Raw genomic sequence first — 26,798 nt, forward strand, 5'->3', positions numbered from 1 at the left:
GCTCATGGCCAGCATGTCTTGCCGGAGTGCTGACATTACACCAGATCCTCACGGATCATCTTGTAAAGAGGGGAAAATGTTGAGAGTTAGGAATACACCTGTAAAGTAGAGTTATCCGGTTGGAGTGGGGAGGGGGTTCCCTAGATACCTCCCGTTCTCCTGTGTTGCCTTCTGTGCCCTGCTCCGGTCCTCCTGATGCTATCATCTTCCTGTAGCATGATGTGTCGGGCCTAGGAAGCACCCTGGACAAAAGTGTTAAAATGCAGCTAAGGGAAGCACTGGCCACAGCGACGTTCTGACTCGGCTAGGGACTAATTGAGCTGCACTATGACACATTAGGCCCGGGTGCTTTCCAGGCCCAACGCATCACTCAGCAGCTCAGAAAGATGATAGCATCGGTGGACCAGAGCACGAATACCAGAGGCACTGCATTATGTACACAATGGGCATGGTTAGACCCCGCCCCCACATATCCACTTAAAGTTTTAAATATATGTATGATTTAGGTCACAGGATACTACACTATTAGGGTTTAAGTAGAGAATCTGCAATGACGTCTATGGGAGTTACGCAAACAGCTGACCAGATAGGCTGATGTCACAGAAATAGCTAGGTTTACATTGCAGTCGGCTATGCAATATGGAGCTCTTTCGGCACTATGGGAGTTTAGCTGGGAATAAAAATAGTGCATGCACTATTTTTTCCCCCCGTAAACTACCGGATCCCCAAAAGACCCCATTTAAGTCAATGGGATCTGTCAGGACCTGGTGGAGTCAGTTGTGCTCTGACCCGTTTTGGGACCATATGGCGCAAGAAAAGGGGCCAAACAGACCCAGAATGGGACAGAACACAACAGCAATGTGAACATGGCCTTACCAAACATTTACTTTGCTATTAATATAGAAGCATGTCATACTTCATTTTTGTGAACACATACATTTTCTCAAGTACCGTAGTTAATCGGTTTCTAAAACAGAGTAGTGAGTTTTAGACTCTTATCTCTGGGTTACATATGTAAAGTTTTCAAAGTAACCTTATGTCTCAAATGCCCAAAAATCCCATACAGGGCCCCGGCATGCTGGCCAGAGAGCACGTGCTGACCTCGCATGAAGCGGCGTCCGACACGCTCCCTCAATACAGCGCTATGGCAGAGCTGGACCACTGCCTTCGGCAATCTCCGGCTCTGCCATAGCGCTGTATTGAGGAGGCGTTTCGGCCGCCTCTTCGTGCGGTCGTTGGCACACGCTCTCTGGCCAGCGAGCCGGGGCCCTGTACAGGAGATCGCGGAGGGCCCCAGCAGTTGGACCCCCCGCAATCTGAAACTTCTCCACTATCCTTAGGATAGGGGATAAGTTGTTCGACACTGGACTACTCCTTTAACAGTATAATATCCTAGTAAAGAGTCATTACGTTACACCCACCCCCAATTTCTTTAGTACATCTGGAGTTAGAACAGGATGTTTCCCTTGCGGTGACTGTGTCGCATGTAAAAATATTGTTCGGGATAAGTTCTTTAAAACATCCGATGGCTCTCGAGAATTCTCTATCCGCCAGTATGTCTCTTGCACAAGCTCAAATGTGATTTATTACGCGACCTGTGGATGTAATAAAATTTACATTGGACTTACGTCCAGGCAATTAAAAATAAGGGTCCGTGAGAATGTGAGAGATATACTGGCGGATAGAGAAACACACGATATTGCAGGACTAAAAACAATTCCCCGCCATTTTAAAAATATCATAACAGGGATCCGGCTGGATTCATAGTTAAGGGCATTGAGCAGGTACAATGTGGTATCAGAGGAGGCAACATAAAGCGAGTACTAGTGCAGAAAGAAACTCGCTGGATTGTCACCTTGGGGATAATGACCCCCAGAGGTTTAAATGAACATCTTAGCTTTGCCCCTTCTTATGAAATGACTGTCCCATTATGTATTTTAATGTTTTCTTCTTTTTATCTTTTAAGATTTTAGATGTCTGTGTTTTGTCACGCATACTGATGTCACTTAAAAAGATGAAAACAGCGAAAGACCCCCCCAGGATGGATTAAAGCTGCAAGGAGAGACGGGAGAAAGAGGGATGGATTTAAAAAAATAGTTATATGGGGATGGAGTACTACATGGGATCAGGCACATTAGGTACAACACTATGTTTTTTTTTTTTTTTGTGAGCTATGGAAGTAATATTTGTAGTGTTTTTATGTGATTTTTATTGTGTGGGGTGATGTGGTTACTACATTGCACTGCATTATAATATCACATATATGTCTATAACATAGACATATATATATATATATATATATAAATATATATAACCTTTCAATAATTGTATGTATAATTGTTTTATAGGGTAGAGGCTTTATTCACGTATTGTGTATCTTTTAATTTTGAGTCAGGGCAGCACGATGCACCTTTTTCGATGATGCAATTTTGGCATTATTGCACTGGCACTTTAGTAGCTATGAGATTATTATGTGTATGCACTTAGTATTATGAAATGATTGCACTGACACAATGTTTTTTACATATACTTTATAGACTTTTTTATTTAGGTTACGTGATGCTCCATGTAGTGGTCCGATACCTGAGATGTTTAGTAGTTTTGATACAGTATCCTTTTACGTCCCACTTAATTGCAGCACACACAACTGGTGATCCAGACCAGAATGGATGTGCGCATGCGCGGAATGTGGTGAGTGACAGCTCACGCTTCGGTGCCGAGATCTCGCGATGCGTGCGTCCGGAATATGCCGGCCCCGGACATGCGCACCAGCGATGCGGCGCTTCGGCGTGACGCTGCACCCGAAAATACCCGTGCATGCGCCGAATACGTACAGCTGGTAAGGATCATCAGTATGTAGATATAAACCCAGGGGGACATATCATTACATGACCTCTTGAAAAAGGTTACGAAACGTACATTGAGGTCGGGACAAGTGCCGTAGTCCACAACAATACGAAATGGGTAAGCCTAACCTTCTATTGGGGTATAGGGAATAGCTCAGATCTGTACATGCAGTATAGGAGCCTGGGTCCCTATGAGAGGGTGATTGAGATATATCTCAGGTTTCAACTACTAGATGGAGCATTACTATTGATTTGTATCTCTCCTATATGAAGGATTTATGCTTCACATAAAATACTTTGATATAGTGACCGGCACTTTATTCCCTTCATGTACATTGTATTGGAAATATTGCAGGAAGACTCTAGATCATGCGTGCATATGTGTTGTTTAAGAATTATAAATAAAGTACTTGTTTTTATACTCTATACAATAAGTGGTGACCCCTTTCACTTTGTTTGTGTGTATACTTTATCCTTTAACAGTATAACCCTAAAGGTTAAATATAATGCTTAGCCCCAATATGTTTTAACTCCAAACCATGTTTAAAATATTTCTGCTGTCAAAGAATAAAAACGCTTTTGTTTACATTCACAGGCTGCCAACACCTAGATAGGTATCCCTGCTCTCAGCTGAGAAGTGAATACAGGACACAACTAAGCACTGCACATTAGCCTCATCAGCATTAACACATGCAATGCTGGATAATAAATAAAATGATTACGCCAAATATCAGAGGATACTGAGATTCACAGAAAGCCTCTTGGCACTATAAAGAAAACCTCATGCACATTCTCTTCATATTACAGAGAAAGCAAGTAGAATTTTAACAGAAAGTTGGGTTATTAGAGGTCATTCATTTAGTTGACTTCATTTAACATGGTAAAAAATACAAATGTTAATGCTGATTTGAATCACTGGGAATTTGAGCTAATGCAAAACAGCTGGAAGAAAATGTAAATGAGCTGCGTACAAGATATATAAGTGCAATAGTCTGAGGAGTATCCACTGCTCTAAATATTCCAGTAATACTACTTGAATCAAGAAGAAAATTGATATGCAATCACTCATGTGCTTGAAGAAAGTTAGCTGGAAGAATAGGCCAGAGATTATATTTTACCTGTGTTCCATCATGCCCTGGGCCTGGCAGAAATGGTTGAAAAATCGTGCATAGTACAAATGCATCACTGCATGCTCCTTTCCTCCAATGTACAGGTCTACAGGCATCCAAAAGTCAGCTAAGCATTTGTCAAATGGCCTGAAAAAAAATTGGGAAAATAGGTGTGAAACATAGTCTGGAACGTCATTATACAGTATAAGGGTAGTGTCACACAAGCCGTATTTTGCTGCGTATTTGCTGTTGTGTGTTTTCCTACCCATTGAAGTCAATAGATAGCTAAATCAGCTACAAAAAATATGCAGCAACATAGGGCACGTGTGTATCTACTCTAAGGGTGTATGGAACCATAATGGGATTATCCCAGCTCGCTCCTTCAGGCTTTCTTCACTCCTCCAGCCTGTTTACAGCAGCCGGAGGTGGTCATTAAAGCCAAAAGCAGCCAAAGTGGCAACGTTTTACTTGATTTGCATAACAGCATTTGCGCCATTACCAAAGTCAAATGTAAGTCATGCTATTTTTTTTGGGGCCACTGCAAACATGCCAAAGGAGTGAAGAAAGTCAGACAACTCAATTAAGGATGTTGTAAATCAATGCTTCCCCTGTACCTGCAACAAATTCTTGGTTATTGGCAGTAAACCAATTTACAATAAATTGCTGACCATAAGAAGTAATTGACTGTAGAAAGTCAGAGTGAAGAGAGAGTAATGGGGAAAGCCAGTATTTGAGTCTGCAGACAATCATTTGCTGGAAGTCGGGTTACCCACTACTTCCAGCAAATGATTGTCTACAGACTCAAATACAGGCGTCCCCATCACTCCCATCGTGCTACAATGATTTACAACATTTAGAGCTGCCAGCTGTCCAAAGAAGAGAGCAGGGGGGTGGGGGGGGTAAATAGTCACAACATCGAGACCCAAACAGGCAGGTGCCACAGTTAAATAGACTTTGAATTACTGTAAAAATCCACATACAGCAATAAGTTTCACTTGCACAATGTGATACAATAGAATCTTAAACATCCTTCACATCAGGTTCTTCACATAAAAATTAACTTCTCAGCTTCTCACCCAAAACATGGCACATTTAGCCCCAAAGTCAGTCTTTTTTAGGTGCAGTGTAACAGTATCCAACATACCACAGACAAGTTGACCTGCTTTAGAGCTCTCTGCTGCTCCCTGGCAGTGCTCACACACCTATGAGATCAGGTTAACTGGAGTATGGGAGTGACTTTATCTCCAAAACCTTCAGTCACTCCCAAAACCCATGATGTCACTAAAGCTAGAAGCCTCAGTGCTACATTCCTCCCCTGCACCATTTTACTAGTTGTTTACTTACAACATCTATACATATATACACAAACACATATATATATATATATATATATACTCAAGCACTTACCTTACCTTGTATATTCTCATTCTCTAACATCTCTCATTCTCTTTTTGTTTTTACTGCCTTCACGAGGAGTGTATGTGCAGGTCTATTCTATTTTTTTCCCAGCTCAAGCCTGACTACCAAATAGCAGAAAATGTGCATTTACAACATGTAATTAGTGATACTGGTATTAATACCCTTGACTTAACAGAACATTATAAATGGAGTGAGAACCATTAGAAATAACTGCAGTTAAATGTAAAGATGTATTTTTAGCATTTTATCTATAAATTATGATATCATATAATGATGCCATACACATTAGCCATGTCCATACATATTAGATACGTGTGGGCTGAACCCATCAATTTCAGTGGAACTGGCTTACCACCTATTGTGTATAGTGGCCTCAGACTCTCACCTGATGACAGATAGAAAGATTTCAACTGATCAATCCTTTTACATAGGCGATTGAACGTGTATGGGGTATTTGGAGATATAGCTTTAAGCTGATATAAAATTTCTGTGTACGGTCAGCTTAAATTCTTAAACAATGGCTATTAAAAAAATATATAAGATGCTACAATATTGATGTAGTCAGCTGACATGGTTGCTTGCTAAGTACAAAAGTAGTGTTTTTATCCCCTCTATTTACCTAAATATGTTAGGGACCACCTAGGCATAACCACATAACCAAGTAAGTATAATACTATGAACAACAACTTGATGATGGTTTCAAGGGAGCAGCAGAAGATTTATGTACAGGACATAGTATAAAAGCACTGAAAAATAAGTGATAACTGCAGACTGTGTAAAGTAAATATAGTATGCAAGTATGAGGCTGCCCAATAACTTGGAAGACATTCTGGACAAATCTAGTTTACCTTTCAGAGTTCAGAGGATCTGTATATCTCAAAAAATACCAAGCAGAGTCAACAAAAGTATCCATGGTATCTGTCTCTCTCACAGCTGCTCCAGAACACCTGAAAAACAGGTTAAATTTATGGATTTGGTTACCCTGGTACAATATAAAAGCAGGTGTCACACACTGTGTTTGGAATATGTTACTGCAGTTTTTTTTTAACTAAAGCAAGAAATGAATCCAGCAAGAAAAATAAGTAGATGTCCATTTATATTTTTCATTCCTTGTCTCAAAAAACTGAAGGGAAAAACTGCTACCAAAACTGCAGTGATCCCCCCGAAAAAATGCTGTGTGTAAAACCGCAATAAAGGATTATTATAATATTCTTAATTAGCATTCTAACACCGTTGTTTTCAGCTTTGTTGAAATAGGAGCCCACCTGACAGTTCAAGCTTGCATTTCTATAATGTATGTCACTTCTGTACCATCAATTTCCAGGTACCTACCTGGCTACTGAATGTTTTATGTCAGTATAATTTAATGCAAAATCCAAAAAGCCAAATTATAGAAATACAGATTAAAGAGAATCTGACACCCTGTTCAGCCACACTAAACCCACATATATTTGGTTATAGTGCTGGTGAAAAGCTTTACAAAGAGGGGTCATTACTAAAATCTGTTGATTATATGCAGAGTTTTGGCCCACTAAACTCCCTGCTGCATTGCTATCCAGTGCGCAATGGAGGCCGGGAGCCGGCTTATCCAGCTCTCCTGCCTCCTCCATATTCTCCATCTGCCCTGCTTCTTTTATTATTACACTCTCTGTGCGTTTACCAGCAACATTAATTAGCATAATAATGACAGGATGAATCTTCTTATATGTTTCATGGTTTATAAACTAGAGAGATTATATTGTTGCATTTATTAAGCAACTAGCAAAGAACAAAACTGGAATGAATTAAAGCATTACAAGTACAAAAGTAAACTTCAAAAGACCATGAATTTTGTGAATTTTTATAAGCCTATCATTTTTCCCAAATTTATGCAAGTAAAAATGAATATATGTGATCCATAGCAGCCTACCCCTTGATGTACGCTAACAGTGCTGAGATAAGGGGATTGCTAGAAATAGAAGAACATAACTCCAGATCACCCCAATTATAAAATCTGAAATGTACATAGAACAGTGGAACAAGTTTCACGATAACGACTAGAGATTGATACCGAATCATAGTTCACCAAGCAATAAGTAGATATACCTAAAACAATTAAAAATGCATAGAAAACTTGCCACCTTGGTACAAATGGTATAAAAATCCTTAAGTAACAGTAAGTAAGTTTTTTTTTTTTTAGTAATTCCCTGCATCCATTATCACTTACTGGCCTAAAGTGTGACTTTTATAGGTCAACACCTACAGTTATGTTGTGTATTTCAACATGAGCTTGCCATTTGAGCATGTTCAGTTCCAGCCCTAGGTGGTACAGGAGAGTGAGATATTTGCCTATGAAACTGCAGAGATTGAAAACTAGGAACAAATGTGAGAGGCTTAGCAGTGAGGGGAGAAAATTATGTACCGCACAAAGTGGAACAGATGTCAGAAATGCAACATGGGAATTGTACTCTGCTGCAAATCCATTCTTACTGGACCAAGAGCACATAGGAAGAAACAATGTGAATAAAAAGGAGATTTTTTTGTACTCATCGTAAAATCTCTTTCTCGTAGCCTTCATTGGGGGACACAGAGACCATGGGTATATGCTCTTGCCACTAGAAGGCGCTGACACTAGGAAGAGAGTTGGCTCCTCCCTGGCAGGATATACCCACCCACTGGAAGTGAGGTAATCAGTTTTGTCACAAGCAGTATGCAAAGCCAACCAAGAGACAAGTCTGAAGGACCCTAGAAAGGAATCCAGGAGAAACACCCAAGAACTGGAAAAGGCTATCCGGACAAGAATGAAGACATGGGTGGGTGTGTGTGTCTCAATGAAGGCTACGAGAAAGAGATTTTACGGTGAGTACAAAAAAATCTCTTTTTCTCGGTCGCTCTTCATTGGGGGACACAAAGACCATGGGACGTACCAAAGCAGTCCCTGGAATGGGAAGAACACCACCAGAGGAAGGGATTCAGTCCGGAGACTGAACCCCAGCCAGCCATAAGACTCACAGACAAGACCCTGGACTAAAAAGGCAACCAAGGCCTGGAACTGAGAATCCGGCAGTTCCCACTGTCCATGGAGATGGACTAGGATGCCAAGGAAGGGACCATCCTTAGAAGAGACTCTAAACCAACAGGCCACAGAAAGAGACAAGAAGGGGTAATGCAGAGACCTGATGGGCCGAATCAACCTGGAAGGAGGTAGGAAAGCAACTCCAAGAAGCACAGAACCAGACAGAGGGAGAGCCCGGTTGGGAACAAAAAAGGAAAAGGGAATGACAAGAGAACGGCATACAGAGGACTACCTGAAACCAGAGAACCAGGTGAGAAAACACCAGGGAGAGCCGAAGGCGAGTAAATCAAGATGAAGACCAGAAACTTCTGCAAAAGAGACGGGAACAGTCTCCGGAGAGGCATGGTGCAGAAGATCCGAACCAAAAAAGCTGTAGGCACCAAAAACCACTGTCCCAGGGGCACAGTGTGAGCACCCGGGGAGAAGAGCGGACTCGGAGAGGATGCCACACAGGTTGAACAGCGGGAAGAACCAAACCACAGCCATGCTGTAGACGAAGAATGGCCCAACTGGAACAACCCGGTAGACAGGCTTGCGGAGTAAATGGACCCAGAAGGAGGAAACGGAAAGTAAGGAGTAACCTGGAAACCCGGAAAGGTGACATGGAACTGGAGGCTCTCGAGTCACTGGGAGGTGCCCAACCTGTAGGGGGAGCAAGCCCAATAACTGCGAAATGCTCTGGGAGACATATTGCTATGCCGGGACAAGAAGGAAGAAAGCCCGACAAAGGGATCTCGGAGAAGCCTGGGCAGACCACAATCCTCACAAAGAACCAGGATGAACGACAAAGAAAATAAGGTACACCACAGCAGTCTAGGAGAGAGCCCAAAACAAGGATTAATTGGTCTTGGACCCTGCGGTCAGAGCGAACCAGAGCACTCCCAGCAACGTCTCGTCAGGACGGGAACAGAGGGAAAAGCAAAAGGGAACCCAGCTGAGACTCCCAGGCTCTGGGCACAAGAAGGTTACTCCAAAAGATTGGAGTGGCAGTGTAGCGCCACCGACACTGACAAAGGGAAGGATGAGCACACCCTTCCCGGATATTGCACCAAGGAAGGAAGATGGCAGACTGGTTGTCGCTGAGCTATACACGATTGCATAAATCCCTCCTACAGAGGAAAATGCCCTAGCTGCATGAGCAGCAGTAGACAGCCAGAAACAGGAGGGGAGCCAGGCTGCAATAGTGAGCAGTAAGCACACATGCAGAGCCAGCGAAAAGCACTTCCAATTGCTCCCAACAAAAAAAGCAAAGGCCAAGTAAGGTACCCCACCAACTAGGGGGAAGTGTGAGATGGCTTCATCTTTACTCAGAAAATGCTCAGTGAAATAGTCCCCCTAGTGGAGGGGAAAAACAAGGGGAGGTGGAGACAAAACTCAGGCACTGACTGTGCCAAGCTTCCTGATCCCAGTACCCCCTGTGGAAGGGAATTTCCCAAGAGCGCCATGTACTGTAGGAGCAAGGAAATGCCGCTAAAAAAGGGAGGGCAGATGGCGCGGCCACAGAGCCATCCTGGCCGATGAATAAGGTAACAGAGCAGGTGCCTGAGCCACCCTGTACAGGAACCCAGGAAGATACCTGGAGGCATGGGGGGGGGGGGCTGCAGAACAGGCCATCGCCCCAGCAGGCCCCATGCCCAAACAGAGGTGCTTAACTGCCGCAAACTTGTGGAAACAATTACACAGGAAGGCCTGAGGTACACCCCATTGAATAGGAGGGGAGGAAGGCTCTATTTGAGCAGGGTGTCCAGAGCATATGTAGGGACACAGACATGGGTACCTCATGATAGTAGTGGGGTACCAAAACTGCAACCACGAAGGGAACCACAGACATCCAATGACAGAATACCCGCCACAGTGGGATATCGGGGAGGGCATGGTTGGTATCCCCGTTGCCCTGTATAGGGTCCAGAGGATACGTCAGGGCACTTCGTCGGAAGCCACGCACTGGAAATGGGGTACCAGAACTCCAGCCACAGAGACATCAGGCATGTGAGAAATGACAGGTGGCAGAGGAACCATGCAGACCACTGTCTGGCTTACTGGTATGGGTCCATAGTATGCAACAGGTTACTCCGTTGGACACATCGCACTGGCCGATGGATACCGGAATGTCAACCGTGGATGCGGCATATATGAGATCGGTGACCTGTGGAGGAGGGAATCATAGTGTATGCACACAGGAGAAGAACACTCCCGAGTGATGACTGTCGAAGGAAGAACCCGGAAAAGGCCCTGGGTGTCTGTCAGGAATGCAAAAGCCCTGTAAGGGCACCGGACCGGAGCTGTGCCCCAATAAAAAGGGACTAGGACTGGCCGTGGGCACAGTAAACCTGGCATGGTACCAGGCACGGAATGTAACCTCGGAATCTCAAGGGATCGCGTAATGGCCCGCCACCGTGGTTCACATATTCTCCCTCACAGATATTAATCTGATAAAAACAGATATTCCAGGCAAAAAACTGTTCGCTATGAGCTGCCACAGAGGGAGCCACAAAAACACAATACCATTAACAGCCGCTAGAGGGCGTTTTCCAGTCAAAGAGATCAGGGGAAGACAATTTTTTCCTTTTAATGAACCAGGCGAATTCCCGGCATTAACCACCGGGCCCAAGCCTGGATGCACTATGGGGAAAGGAGAGGGGCGGAGCTAAACTCCTTCTGAGAAAATTGCGCCGATCCTTGCCCGTCAGGACGGGAGAACAGGAGCTGAGGGTGTCCTGTGGCTGTCCCTGGGAAAAGAGATGCTCATCCCTGCTGGAGCGGAGAGGGGGTTGGGGGGGGGGGTCACAGCTGCGGAAGGGATATGCAGGCTTTGATAAGCACCACCGGCAGTAAATCGCGGACCCCGGCAAGTCGCCACACAGCTGCACTAAGTTAGCAGCTGTGTACAGCCAGCGGTGACTGTGAGCGCAGGGAGCCACAAACTAAACAGGAGCGGTGATGTAGCGCGCTGTAGGAACGCTTGCCACTCCGAGGCCAGAGGGGTGACAGTGTTGCCCAGCTAGACAGGCTTCTGCTAAGCTGGAGGAGAAATGGGAGACAGCCTCTGACATCCCTGGTAGCGTGAACAACTATTGCAGCGCCCTAAGCCTGGAGGGCTCGCTGCGGGAGGAGGGGTAGAACTAAGCTCCGTTCATGAGAGGTGACGAAAGGCACTGGGCTTTTCCTGTCCGACGCTGCCAAGGCAGCGCCGACAGAGGGAGGAGAGAGTCCTCCCTCAGGTAGTCTCCAGATTCCCGCACCGAGCACAGGGAGAAGGGGGGCGGAGCTACCTGCCGCCATTATGGGTCCCGCTGGCCAGCAAGCGCCGGAGGAGATCCAACCAGCTGAAGTAAAGAAAACCAGCGGGCGCAGAAAGTACAGGGAGCAGCTGCAAAAGCCGGCAGCTGCCCTGAGACAGAAATGGCTGCCGTAACTGTGAGTCCACTGGCGGGCGGGTGGAGGGGATGATATACTCACCCACAGTCTTCATATCTCACCAGCGGTCTTCTTATACTCACCCAGACGGCTTCAACCAGCTTATGGGCACGCTGTAACATACCAGGCTAAGATAGCGGGGCGAGGAGGGGCAGTGGGGAACCCGGACCCAGGGTACAACTTCCAGGCGCTGGCCGTTGGCAATAAGGGGCTAACAGTACATACTCTATGTCTGTGCCACTTTGTCGCATATGGGGGAACAGGTAGCGCTATGCTTCTGAACCCCCACCTGAAAATGAGAAACAAAGAGCACCAGACCTGTGTCTTGCCTTGTACCGACACTAGCTAAAACTTATTACCTCACTTTCAGTGGGCGGGTATATCCTGCCAGGGAGGAGACAACTTTTTTCCTAGTGTTAGCGCCTCCTAGTGGCAAGAGCATATACCCATGGTCTCTGTGTTCCCCAATGAAGAGTGACCAAGAAAAAGGTAATTGTACATGTCTAAGGTGTAGGATTAGGTTTACACTGTTGCTTTGTGTGTAACGCTCAAGCTTCTCGGTAAATTCCCATTAAAGTTGAAGCATCACAAATAAACCAACTCAGAATATACACATATTCCTTTTCAGCATTAGGATTAATAGACAGCAGAAACTAGAGTAAAAAGCAGATGGCAAGCCTACCCAAAGTATTGTGTGCACATGTATAAAGATATATATATATATATATGTATACAGTCTTGGCGGTAAATGTTGGCACATTTGGACATAATTTTACACCAAACTCCAAAAATGGTCTGGACAAAATTATTGGCACCCTTAACTTAATATTTGGTTGCACACCCTTTGGAAAAATTAACTGAAATCGGTCGTTTCCTATAACCATCAATAAGCTTCTTACACCTCTCAGACGGAATGTTGGACGGCTCTTCCTTTGCAAACTGCTCCAGGTCTCTCTTATTGGAAGGGTGCCTTTTCCCAACAGCAACTTTAGGATCTCTACACAGGTGTTCAATGGGATTTAGATTTGGACTCATTGCTGGCCACTTCAGAACTCTCCAGTGCTTTGTTGCCATCCATTTCTGTGTGCTTTTTGACATATGGGGTCATTGTCCTGCTGGAAGACCCAAGATCTCGGTCCCAAACCCAGCTTTCTGACACTGGGCTGTACAGTGCGACCCAAAATCTGTTGGTAATCCTCAGATTTCATGATGCCTTGCACACATTCAAGGCACCCAGTGCCAAAGGCTGCAAAGCAACCCAAAAACATCATTAAACTTCCACCATATTTCACCGTAGGTACAGTGTTCTTTTCTTTGCAGGCCTCATTCCGTTTTCGGTAAACAGCAGAATGATGTACTTTACCAAAAAGCTCTATCTTGGTCTCATCTGTTCACAAGACGTTTTCCCTGAAGGATCTTGGCTTACTCAAGTTCATTTTGGCAAAATGTAGTCTTGCTTTTTTATGTCTCTGTGTCAGCAGTGGGGTCCTCCTGGGTCTCCTGGCATAACGTTTCATTTCATTTAAAGGTCAACGGATAGTTCGAGCTGACACTGATGCTCCCTGAGCCTGCAGGACAGCTTGAATATCTTTGGAACTTGTTTGGGGCTGCTTATCCACCATCAGGACTATTCTGCATTGACAACTTTCATCACTTTTTCTCTTCCGTCCACGCCCAGGGATATTAGCTACAGTGCCATGGGTTGCAAACTTTTTGATAATGTTGGGCACTGTGGACAAAGGAAAATCTAGATCTCTAGGGATGGACTTGTAACTTTGAGATTGTTGAAATGTTTCCACAATTTTGGTTCATCAGACAGTACTCTTCTCCTCTTTCTGTTGTCCATGCTTAGTGTGGGACACGCAAGGTGAACTTCTCTCCTTTTTATCTGCTTTCAAGTGTAATTTTTTTATATTGCCCATACCTGTTACTTGCTCAATGTGAGTTTAAAAGAGCATCACATGCTTGAAACAATCTTATTTTTCAAGGGTGCCAACATTTACGGCCATGACTGTATATATTTATTATTATGACACAATTGGTTCAATAGGTCTCTGTGCCGGATTTCACTTTTTCGAAGGGGTTTACAATAATTAGTTGGGTATTGGTTATATTTTGAGGACTATCCTATAGTCTGTATTGTTCTAGCCCCACTATATCTATTAAATGGCTGTTCTCCTCCTGTGAATGCAATTCCTGAGAATTCAACCCACACATATTCCTAATGCATTGATAACAGACTTTTTATTGCAGTTTTGAAGAAATATATTTAGATAAATAATGATAGTATTCCAATCTTGTTGGTGACAATCTGATATTAAGAAGGCCACCAAGGATGCCCCTTATGAATATTATCTTGTTTATATTTGTTCTGCCTTTATAATGTCTTTAGTACCTTGGACATTTGCAGTTTATCCAGTCTGAAACTGTTGCTAAGAGAGATGACCCTTTCCCTGTGAACGTAGACACTGTAGGCAAGAGAACTGGTAAGTCATCATAAGGTACAGGGACTGTGCCACAGGATGAACAGTGGATAATAGGTATAGGAGTGCCCCAGTAACGCTGCCTTGATATCAGCCAGTCCCTCAGTTTGGAACTGGTCAGGTGACCTCCAACCCCTTCATCCTGAGCTTGTTTGGTTATGGCATGGAAGGCATCATGTCTTGACAGTCCTGTGAACTAAAAATGAAAACAGTTTGATAAATTAAGCAGCTGTGAGCCAGACTAAGGCTGCATTCACACCACGTTTTGCAACACAGTTCTCGTATCAGGTTTTTGAGGAAAAACGAATTCCTCAAAACCTGACTAAACTGTATCAAAACGTGTGTACAAATTTTAACCCGTATACAGTTAAAAACCGTATACGGCTTGAAAAATGACATCCGGTTGCATCCGTTTTCTGAGAAAAAAACGTATACGTTTTTAACTTTTCACTCCATTTTGAATAAAGTTTTACTTTTTTGATTGAAATTCCAAGAAAAAAAACTGTGCAAAGTCAAAAACCATATGGTGAAAACCGGATGGAACTGTATGCACATACAGTTCTGTACGGTTCCCATTGACTCCGATGTTAAAAAAAAACATATACGGTTTAATACAGTTTTTCAACCGGACCTAAACCGTGGTAGACTATGGTTTTAGGTACAGGAAAAAAACCTGACAAAACCGTACAGGATGCAAAACGGACACCACCTTGATGCATCTTTTGGCATACGGTTTTCAATGTAGAGTCAATGCATACGTTTTCCAATACGGTTCCATACGGTTTTCACATAGAAAATGTATACGGGAACTGTATTGCAAAAACGTGGTGTGAATGCACCCTTAGAGACATTTTAATGATCATACTTGCTATAACATTGCAAAAAACAAGTGGAAAAAAAAGTGAATAAAGATCATTTAACCCCTTGCCTAATAAAAGTTTGAATTCCTTTTCCCAATTAAAGAAAAAAAAACTGTGTAAATAAAAATAAACATATGTGGTATCACCATGTATGGAAATGTCCGAATTATAAAAAAATATTGTTAATTAAACCGCACGGTCAATGGCGTATTCGCAAAAAAATTCCAAAGTCCAAAATAGCATATTTTTGGTCACTTTTTATATCATGAAAAAATGAATAATAAGTGATCAAAAAATGGTACCGCTAAAAACTTCAGATCACAGCGCAAAAAATGAGCCCTCATACTGCCCCATATGCAGAGAAATAAAAAAGTTATAGGGCTCAGAAAATGACAATTTTAAACGTATACATTTTCCTGCATGTAATTATGATTTTTTCAGAAGTACAACAAAATCAAACCAATATAAGTAGGGTATCATTTTAATCGTATGGACCAACAGAATAAAGAGAATGTGTCATTTTTACCTAAAAATGTACTGCGTAGAAACGGAAGTCCCCAAAAGTCACGAAATGGCGTTTTTTCTTCAATTTTGTCGCACAATGATTTTTTTTCCAGTTTCGCCGTAGATTTTTGGGTAAAATTACTGATGTCATTACAAAGTAGAATTGGTGGCACAAAAATTAAGCCATCACATGGATTTTTAGGTGCAAAATTGAAAGGGTTATGATTCTTAAAAGGTAAGGAGGAAAAAACAAAAGTGAAAAACTGGAAAACCCTCTGTCCCCAAGGGGTTAAGGCCCACATGGGCTGAGTCCTTAAGGGGTTAAATAGAGGCAATGTTTGTGACAGGGGAGATGGAATTATGGAAACTCTGGTCCTTTACATTGTCAATCCTCCCCACAGTAAGCACTGGCAGCGTAACAACCACACTGCACACAGCTGAGCAAGATAAGTAAAATGCCAATTACTACTTCAGTATAAATTTTTTAAGGGGATTTGGTAATTAAAAGGTAAACCTTGTGTTCATGATCCCTTGAGCCAAATATAGACAAATTTACATAGTGTTACAATTGTCAGGACTTTGTTACTGGGCAATGACTGCTTAAAAAGGCATTCCAGCTTCAGAAGTTTTAAAGTGAATTAGGGTACGTCAAAAATATAAAAACAATACATACTCATTTGCACTGACAACCCACTGCTGCAGTCACAATTGAGCCCAGTCCCTGCAGGAAATGCCCACTCAGCCAATCACCAAATAGTAACTTCATAATGTAATAGATTGGCAAGGGTTCATTACTAGGAATAATAAATGACTAATTCTAAGATGAAAGTTTTATTCACATACTTTTGCTGAATTTGTTATCCTCTCGGTACCATCTTCAATTGTTTCTGTAATCCTGGCATAGGAAATACCCAATGAATCTGCCAACACGGCATCTTCCAGATCTGTACTTGGAATTCCTGTAAACAGGAATAAGTGTAACGAAGGCAAAAAAAAATATCAAAGTGAAGTTCACAGACTGGTCTCCAATAACTGAACAGATACTTAGAAAACAAAAACTTGAACGAATAAAGTTTCAGAGCACATTCCATTAACTTACCTATTTTACAGTCAAGATATCCCTCAAACTCACATTTTGCAGATATGATAAGTGGGAGCTCTTGTTTAGTGAAAAGATTTACAGCTGACACACGAGTTAGACAATCTGCAAAATCATACCAAAGAATGAACACTAGGCTTTATAAATGCTCTTTCACACACATAATAAACATACGTGATAGGGCCCCATGATTTTGTGCATGTACATGTAAAAGAATCAACAGTTTAGCACATTTGTAAAATGAGTGAGCAAAGACCACACATGCACACACACATCACACACCATAAAATGTATCACTATTTTATTTAACAAAAGTATTTGTAAAATTATTATATTTTTCAGTAACTATTTCTGATGAGATATTTGTTGAAATGTTTTATTTTATGGGGGGCAGCCAATGTCAATCAAGCTGTTGTTCCAAGTTGGGACTGACAGCTCTATAGACTGCTGTGCAGCACACACAGTGCATTATGGGAACAGGCACAAAAGTCATCCTTATTCTCCGATACAGTAGTTTGTATGGAACATGATTCCTCCTTTCCATGCAGATGGAGGCACCTGGTGCCACACAGATATGGGTACCTGTGGCTAGATTCCTATAGAGAAATCTGTGGTTAGATACCCACATAACTGGCTTTACCCTTAATTTCCTATGGGCACCTGAGACTGACAATTATGTGGAAATCTGTAGCTAGACAACAATGAAAGCATCTGTGTATGTCATTCTGCCACACAGTTGACATTGTTTAGAAGGTGATGAAATATTAAACAGATTATAATCACAAACTAAACAGGCTAAAGAAATCGTCAGATGAGACACTAAGTGGGTGTCGCCTGAACGGCTCTCGTCAGTTCTCTCATGACCTAACTTCTTTTATTACGATAAAAACAAGCAATCTCCAGGTAGCAGAGCGGGATCAATGGAAGCGCTGAGACCAGATAAGAAGTTAAAAGCATTTATTTCCCATAATGCAACGCGTTTCACGGTCACCCGCTTCCTCAGGCGGCCTGAGGAAGCGGGTGACCGTGAAACGCGTTGCATTATGGGAAATAAATCCTTTTAACTTCTTATCTGGTCTCAGCGCTTCCATTGATCCCGCTCTGCTACCTGGAGATTGCTTGTTTTTATCGTGATTCTATTTCAGTGGGACGAAGCTGCAGAGACCCTTTGATAATACGCCCTGTTCCATTGTTGTACTTGGTTGGAGTACAACTTCATGTGGTAAGCGCAATTCACACTTAGCGTTACCAACTCACCTTTGGTGTTACACTACGGAGCGCATCCGTTTGTGCTTTTTTTTATTTCTAACTTCTTTTATTGGCTCTTATAAAGATGAAGTTATCATTTTCCAAAAGATTGGGGTTAGAAGCCTCTATTTTTCTTTTTCTCATTGATATTAGATATTAGATATAGTGTTCCCTGCATATTAGATTTAGTGTTCCCTGCATACTATACAGTAGGTAAATGATACAAAATAATCACTGGTCCAAATATTCTAAGATTGTCAGGGTTTCAAAATCCCTATGCATTTGGGATTTGCGGTCACATTCCATCAGAGTTACTAAGAGTCTGCTTGTTGTTTAGTGTGTTTGGCTGGTTTTTTATGTGTGCGCCTCTGCTTTCCATTTCACCAAAATCTGCACCAAAAACTGTAGAAAAACCATTAGTAAATTTCCCATATGGCGTGTGAAGAAACAATGAACATGGTCTCTTTTAGTCTTTTTTGAGCTGCTTTATCTGTCGCAGTGCAAAGACCGGAAAAACCTGACTGTAACACATGATAAATCTGTTGAAAAACTCAAAACATGCTTTAAAAGTCTTAAAAAACCATACAAAAAACAAAAACCCTACAGTTGGCTTTCAGTGCAGTAAATCTGGGCCAGTATCCTACCTTTGCCTGCTGCAAATGCTTCTTGTAGGGCTCCTTTAACCTTGCTGTCCCCATGCAGTAATCTGTGGTTTGGTAAAACAGCAATATAAGATGCACCATAAATAGCCTCTGGGTGAAAGGCATAGGCAGAAATTATTTCTCCAGTTTCAACATTGTCCACCTGCGAAAAGAGAATACAAAACAGACTTTGTGTCATGTTTAAAGCCGAGCTCCAGTCCCCAGGGATGGAGAGCTGTTATATGCTGCATCCAGCGGTGATGTGTAGTAGATGGGCAGACACTTGTTAATAACATAAGATGTGTCTGCCCACCAGCACCATGTCTTCTGGTTAAGCAGCAGCAGAGTATACAGGAAGCATCTCCCTGGAATGTCCCATGAGGAGAACACACAGTCTAAATTTACAGCAACATCCATTACTATTACAACCCCGGTATCAATAGACTCTCTGGCTTGAGAATCATATTAATGTGGCCTATAGGTCAATATGGTGCATAAGATCAGCAAACATAAAACAACATACCGTATATACTCGAGTATAAGCCGACTCGAGTATAAGCTGAGACCCCTAATTTCTACCCAAAATCCCAGGAAAAGTTATTGACTCGAGTATAAGCCTAGGGTGGGAAATACATCACCCCCCCCTGTCATCATCCAGACCCGTCATTAACATCCTCATCATCATCACCGCCTGTCATCATCCAGACCCTCATCATCATCACCTGTCATCATCCCCTTTTCATCATCCCACACATCCCCCCTTCATCATCCCCTTGTCATCATCAGGTTGAAGACCACTGCGGCCTTCGACATCATCCAGCCCCCTCTCACCCCCCTTTAGTTCTGTACAGTACTCACCTCCACTCGGCGCTGGTCCGGTGCTGCAGGGCTGTCCGGAGAGGAGGTCGTCCGGTGGGATAGTGGTTCCGGGCTGCTATCTTCACTGCGGGCGCCTCTTCTCCGCGCTTCGGGCCCAGAATAGAGGCGTTGCCTTGACAATGACGCAGAAGTACGTTGGCAATGAACGTACCTCTGCGTCGTTGTCAAGGCAACGTGACTATTCTGGGGCCGGGCCCGAAGCGCTTAGAAGAGGCCTCCCCGGTGAAGATAGCAGCCTGGAACCACTATCCCACCGGACCACCTCCTCTCCGGACAGTCCTGCAGCACCAGACCAGCGCCGAGCGGAGGGGAGTACTGTACAGAACTAAAGGGGGGTGAGAGGGGGCTGGATGATGTCGAAGGCCGCAGTGGTCTTCAACCTGCGGACCTCCGGAGGTTTCAAAACTACAACTCCCAGCAAGCCCGGACAGCCGATGGCTGCTCGGGCTTGCTGGGAGTTGTAGTTTTGAAACCTTTGGAGGTCCGCAGGTTGAAGACCACTGCGGGTGGAGAGTTCACTCGAGTATAAGCCGAGGGGGGTGTTTTCAGCACGAAAAATCGTGCTGAAAAACTCGGCTTATACTCGAGTATATACGGTATTCATATTTATGAATACAAGTGGCTGTATTAAAACAGTAATTTTTTAGGTTGTTCTGATTTGGTCAAGAGAATGTGCCAAAGCATGCTACAAAACATGGCTAAACTAAAATATTCCAGTAGCTTGGCACAATCCATGTTTACTCTTTAAAGCAATTTCTGATCACCGATCACATGAGGTGGTCACTGAGTAAAAGGGGTACTCCGCTGCTCAGCGATTGGAACAAACTCATCCAAATGCTTGAGCCGCCGCTGGGAGCGTGGCGTCATAGCCCAGCCCCCTCATGACATCACGCCCCCTACCATAGACTTGCATTGAGGGGGCTTGGATGTGACGGTATGAGGGGGGCAGGGCTATGACATCACGACCTCCCGGCGGCGGCTCCAGCGATCGGAACCGTTTGTTCCAAACGCTGACAGCGCAGTACCCCTTTAAGACACTGGGGCAGGTTTATTATTGTAAATGCACAGGATTTCTGGTGCAATTTGTTCCATATAATTGGTGCACATGCTGCCTTGAACTAACGTCTCCAAAGTACACCAACCACACTCCACCGAGGATCACAGTGTGCTGTCAATAGAGCAATCCACTAGGCTAACATAAATTTTTAATTTTATTTTTTTAAACGTACTAGGCATTACAAAACCGTACGAAGGTACCTGAAGAAGAAACCAGACCGGTTTCATAACACATAGTACATTTAAAAAAAAATATATATATATATATATATATATATTAATGTTAGTCTAGTGGATTGCTCTATTGGCAGCGCCCTTTGATCCTCTGTGGAGTATGGTTGGTGTACTTTGGAGTCTCTTGTTCACGCCTTTTGCAGCATTTGGTGGAAGGTGCAGCAGCCTTACATGATTACGCTTTTTCACGTGTTGTGCCGGCATTTGCACAACCCGTTCAGGTAAGTTGATCACCTGATTGTCCTATCTTATCCAAAGGTATCATACAAGGGAGTGCTCTTTGTTCTTTCTCTTTTCAGTTTGAACTAACGCTTGGCTACGTTCAAGCCTTTTGCAAACAGATGTAAAAGGATCCCATGAATGTCAATGGGATTGCTTTACAATCCTTTGTCATCCTTTTGAACCCGTTTGGTTTCTATTCTTTTTACAGGAAAAAAGACGGTGCATGCAAAACTGGAAAAGAAACATACATAATAAATTTAACATTGAGGTCTATGGGAGACGGATGAGCCTTTAATGTCATCCGTTAGCATCCGTTTTTTCCAATCCATTTTTGATCAGTTATTACTTCTGAGCATGCTCAAAAGAGGTGTGAGCAACTAGTAAGTAGCCAGATGAAAAAGAAAAACTGACACAAATGGACAATAAAGGATATAAACGGATGAAAAACTGATGCATAAGGATGGCACTTTTTTTTGTTTTTTTTTGTTAGTATGGTCTGTTTAGCAGCAATAACAGGAGAGTAGTGGGATGAGAGAGAACGGCCATGTGAACCTAGCCTTAGACACTTGTGTGTCATGCTTCACGAGGGGGCATGGCCTAGTGTTAAAGGGGTACTAGCCAAGTGCCCAAACTATAGCATAGGTGACAAAACTATAGCATTAGGGCTAATTTGATATTTATGATAGTACAAGCTATTATTTGGGATGTTTTTAGGGGCTAACCTCAACTGTAGGTTTAAGCCTGGTTTTCATAGCAGCAAGCCTTTCTCATATAAAATATATGGAATAATATCAAATAGGAAGAATACATCATCTTAAAGCAAATCTACTACCACTTACCTTTAACATGCAGTCAAAAAAGCAGCCAGTGCAATCACCAATCCAGTTAGCCTGCATACTTTTAACACCGTACCATTCAGGGAGATCTTCTAAAGCCTCTTGCATTGCCTGCAATGAGAGGATTATATGTGTATATAGGTAGTAAAATAAATGTACATACACATTTAATGCTTGCCATATGGTGGGAACCATATATTTATTACAAAATACAAATATATGATGGCATCAAATCCTGAAAAGGTTTTTAAAGTAAATTTTAAAACAATAAAGAAAAACAAAAAAGTATATACTTTTTGTATCTAGATCTTTTTAGATTAATTGTGGTCCTAAAAAGGAACCTAACTCCTCCCTTTAAATAGTTAATCCCATCTAAAACACCTTTTGGATACACAACTTGTAAATGAGGGGTGTCTGCTGTGCTATTAAGTTTGACTGTTTCTGTAAGTCTAAATGACTTTCATGGGAGTTCTGTAAACTGTAAAACAGCCCATTCAGCTGTTTTCAGCTTCCCAACCACCTCTGGCTGTTGCAAACAAAGCTGTCATTCTCAAGGTGGAACCCACACCTATCATACATTTATGGCACCCTCTGTAGATAAGCCATACATTTTGAGTATGATAATACCCTTTAACTATAAATACCCTGATACTACATCTCATTTTTTATTTTTTTGGTGCACTGTACCCGAAGATACTGCCATATCGGGTCAATGCATAGGGCGACGGAAGCAAGCTTCGAAATTGGCCTCCGTTCTCAAAAATCCATTAAATATATGGTCCACAGATAGGGGACGTATCAGATATTAAACTAATAAGAACAGATACTACATTTGATCTTACCCAAAAGGCTAAGAAGCAATACATCTCATTTTTATTTAAACTAGACAACTCCTTTAAAGTCCTACCATGTTGACAAAGGTCAAGATGACCTAAACATTCTTATTCATGAATCAAGTGGATCATTTAAGTTGTGATTTATCTTCTGGCTCAATGTCATCTCATATGGACATACTATATACTTGTAAGCATAAAGATACTATTTGGTGTGCTTTTGACACCTAGAATATAGAACTCAAGTTCTATTTGAAATTCCACCAATGGTTGTCCTAAGAACCTTCAATTCTAAATGATTTTTTTAAAATTGTGTTGAACAATTCTGTCTTTGATTGTATGTCTTAAAGAACTCCTCCATGCATGTACAATTTGATGTACCTGTGGAATGGGTGTAGCAGCTAAGAGCAGGTCTCTGGACTACAGATGTTAACAATTCCAGAGGGCACTTTATATACATAAAACAGTAAAATGACATTACAAATACAAAGGATACCTGCTGTTTGAGATGAAGATCAAAGAGGCACTATAGTAAAGCATATGACAACTACACTTACCAACATCAACAAGAGGAAACTTTAAAGCTCAGATAAAAATAAGGGCAGGTCTTTTTTTATCTAAGCTCTTTTCACTCAGTTTGGAACACAGAAAGCAGAAAAAGTGCTATAGATGTAATATAATTGTTCTTGGTTCGCAAAAGCACAAGCAGATGCATAAGGTAACTTATAGGAACTAATCTTATTTACCATAACATGTATTAATGTAAATGAATATGCCCAGCTAACAGGAAACAGTTGGCTTTAAACCACACTCGGTATTAAATGTTTTTAGAAGGTTTCACTCATGATAGACCTTTACCGTCCACCATCTTCATTCAGCCTTCGATATAATTTTGATGCCTTAAATGGGCACTGTCAGATACAACTTTTCATATGTTGTAAAGCATGCAAAACCAATAGGTTTTGGAATTGCTTTCATTAGTACATTTTCAGTATGTCATACTGGAAAAGCCAGTCAAACAACTGCCCCCCTGCCTGCTTGGACACATACTAGTCCTGCTGTGTCCATGTGTCATCACCTATGTCATGGACACACTTCCTTGATTGACAGCTGTGAACGCAGGGCTCACAACTAGAGGAAACATCCTCCCACTGTCAGCTTGTGTCCCGCTACTGTCAGTGAGGACAAGCTGGGAGTTGTAGTTTTGCTAATGCTAGGGGAGATGTGAGCAGACAGCATACTGAGTGAGGGGCTGGAGACCTGCATAGTGAGGCCACACCCCCTACCTTTGAGAGGAATTCAGACTAGTGAGCTAAATTAAAAGTGTAATAAAAAAAAAAATAAAGCTGCTAGACACATAAAAATGTGATGCCCATGGTCAGGATTAGGTACTGAGGGATATATATATATATATATAAAAAAAAAAATTTGTTGGATCTGACGGGTACACTTTAAGAAATATATTTTGCTATGTTTAACCCCTTAAGAGTTCATTCTCATGTTTGTAACTCACAGCAGCTTTCCCGCTGCAGGAAATCCACTACATGTTTTGCTATCATTCACTTCAATGGGTCTGCTAAAAATCTGCAATAGTAATTATGCTTATTCTGGGGTAACAAAGAAAAAAAATACTGTACTCACCTTCTTCGATCTTTCGGTGTCACTGTCCTTCTCTGGTCTCACTGCTCAGCAATTGCCTGTGACAGGTCAGCACAGATAAGTGACCTCTCAGCAAATCAATGGCTGCAGCAGTAGTCCACCTCAAGTAAATGTGAGGGTGGGGAATCGAGGAAAGTGAACAATTATTTTCCCCTTTTACCCCAGCATGAGCATAATAACTCCTTGCATTCCAAGAACCATAACTTTTCCTTTTCCCTCAACAGAACTATGTTTTTGTAGGATCAGTAATACCTTTTAATGGCATCCTTTATTTTGTGTTAAAATGTAATGGGAAATCAAAGGGAAAAAACATTCTTGTGTAGTTTTTTTTTTTTTTTTTTGGCTTTGTATCATCATATTTTAACCTCTTATGGATCTATGGAGCTGTGTTTTAAAGCATGTTCTCTGCGTTGACCAAAAAATGTCTATTCTGGTATTTTTTATTTGAGATTCACCGTGAGATAATATTTTAACCGTTTGGACATTTCCGCGTGTGGAGATACTAATGATATAACTTTTCTTGGCAGTTAAGATTTTATTTTAGGGGTGATTAGAAATTATATGATGGGGGATTTTTTTTAAAGATGTTTTTCCTTGTTTTGATTCTTTAATATTTTTTCAGTTCCCCAAGGAACTTCTTTATGATATTGTTTGAATGCTTGTACAGCACACTGCAATGTTAAGGCAGGGTGTTCTAGAAGCAGAATCATGGTAGCCACAAAGGCCTTCAGAAGGCCTCCCTACTCCAATTAATTGGCCCTCCATAACTGGACACCCCAAATTAACCAGCTTCTAACCACCTAGATGCAGTGGTCACCATTGTCTGTTGCATTTGAGTGGCTGGGATATGAGCTAGCATGTATGCCAAATGACCCGTAAAGGTTAAGAACTACCACAAAGGTCTTCAAAGACTATGCAACTACTTTTGACTGAAACGAAATTCATGATAGAATTGTTCAAAACATATTTTCTATCTATTGTTTATCTCAACAGCCAATAGTGTGTCATTAATTCTACATGCATGCAAAACACACATAATACATGTCCCTGTATTGTCACTTTTTTGCTTATTACAGAGAAAAAAACATTTGTAATCTGATGCTTTAATTAAGTTGTATAACTTGTTCATTTAATTAATTTTGTTTTCAAAATTTCTTGTATTTTTCAATACTTTAGCAAGCCGGAAGCTTTGTACTGCAGAAAACTCCGACACATGCTGAACTTGATGGCCATGTGTCTTTTTTCAATTATACTAACTATGTAACTCTGACAAAGTCAGTGGCAGCAGAGCTTGTGTCAGATCTAGTTATAAAGTTGCCAACACACACAGTGTTACCTTACAGTGTGCAGAGTTTTGCTGTGTTAACAGGGAATTTGAGTTTAGCAGCGGGGGATCACAGTGTGTAGCAAGGGATCAGTGCTGCATGCAGATGCCCTGCTACATAAACCATTGGGCATCCTGAATAGGAGTCTATGGGGCCATCCAGTGAAGCAGGATGGAGATCACAGCGAGCTTCTCGCAGTAATTGTAATAAATGATAGTGTTCTCACTGCTGAGACCCTCACTGATCAAAACTTTTTACATCTGTGAGATGTCCAAAGTTTTTTTTAAGTTACATAAATTACAAAATTATACAACTTTAGGTGTTGGATTCAAAATATTTTTTTTAAATGCTAGGGACACCTTTAAAAAAATGCCCTCATTTAATTTATTATAGTGAAAAAAATGATATTTCTAATTGGGACAGTATGTTACATAAGTGAGTATATCCCTCACATATGGTGTCCACAGGTGAAGTGCCCCAACCCACATACCCTGTGGCATTGATCATCTCTGCTTCTGAAATTTACACGCTGACATATCACACTGTGCCCACTACCTGCTGTTGTCCCTGAACCCAGTGCTTAACCCACACTAAATTCACTAGCAGCAAGCGGTGGACCTAGCCTCTTGCTGTCAATAATAATACTAAGTCTTTGTTATATATGATCTTGACTCCACACTCAAGTATCAATTATATTCTTCTTAGACTAGCATCAACAGCAAGTAATATTGTTCTGACTACAGTACTAAGGTTTAGATATGCTGTGACATTTTTTCACTTTTCTGGTGCACAATAATGCAACAATGTGCAACTGTGAACAGCTAGAAAGCCACAAGTAAAAGGTCTGCGAGTCTGGGATTTTCAAAGGCTGATATTATGTGGGCTATGGGGGTCCGATTTTAAAACAAAGCAGCTGGGATGCCTTGTGGAGTCATGGTGAGCATATATTTATATATATATAGATAAAAATATAAATCCAAAGGTAGGCAGCACTACCACAATATTAGAAAGTCCCGGGGTGCAGGCTGGGAGGTGCAGTTCCAATCGCAGACTGTATAGCTAATCCAAAGCAA

General features: G+C 42.0%; 1 protein-coding gene and 1 non-coding gene across 5 annotated transcripts in view; both read right to left on the reverse strand.

Annotated features, from left to right (window-relative positions):
* The window catches only part of LARS2 (leucyl-tRNA synthetase 2, mitochondrial), a 173,316-nt gene that overhangs the window by 36,826 nt on the left and 109,692 nt on the right, over positions 1 to 26,798 (reverse strand). For all 4 annotated transcript variants that reach the window (XM_056520569.1, XM_056520568.1, XM_056520567.1 and 1 more), the window contains 7 exons: positions 21,912 to 22,019; positions 18,685 to 18,844; positions 16,793 to 16,897; positions 16,537 to 16,652; positions 14,242 to 14,525; positions 6,223 to 6,321; positions 3,965 to 4,102 (listed from right to left, as the gene is read on the reverse strand). In XM_056520569.1, coding sequence (XP_056376544.1) covers positions 3,965 to 4,102; positions 6,223 to 6,321; positions 14,242 to 14,525; positions 16,537 to 16,652; positions 16,793 to 16,897; positions 18,685 to 18,844; positions 21,912 to 22,019 — 1,010 coding nt within the window. The remainder of the gene's footprint in view (positions 1 to 3,964; positions 4,103 to 6,222; positions 6,322 to 14,241; positions 14,526 to 16,536; positions 16,653 to 16,792; positions 16,898 to 18,684; positions 18,845 to 21,911; positions 22,020 to 26,798) is intronic.
* Positions 22,580 to 22,770, reverse strand: LOC130275202 (U2 spliceosomal RNA). Its single transcript, XR_008844697.1, has one exon. It is a non-coding gene; the product is annotated as a U2 spliceosomal RNA (small nuclear RNA).

The sequence above is a fragment of the Hyla sarda genome, chromosome 5, assembly GCF_029499605.1.
Source record: "Hyla sarda isolate aHylSar1 chromosome 5, aHylSar1.hap1, whole genome shotgun sequence".
In the NCBI taxonomy this organism is placed as follows: Eukaryota; Metazoa; Chordata; class Amphibia; order Anura; family Hylidae; genus Hyla; species Hyla sarda.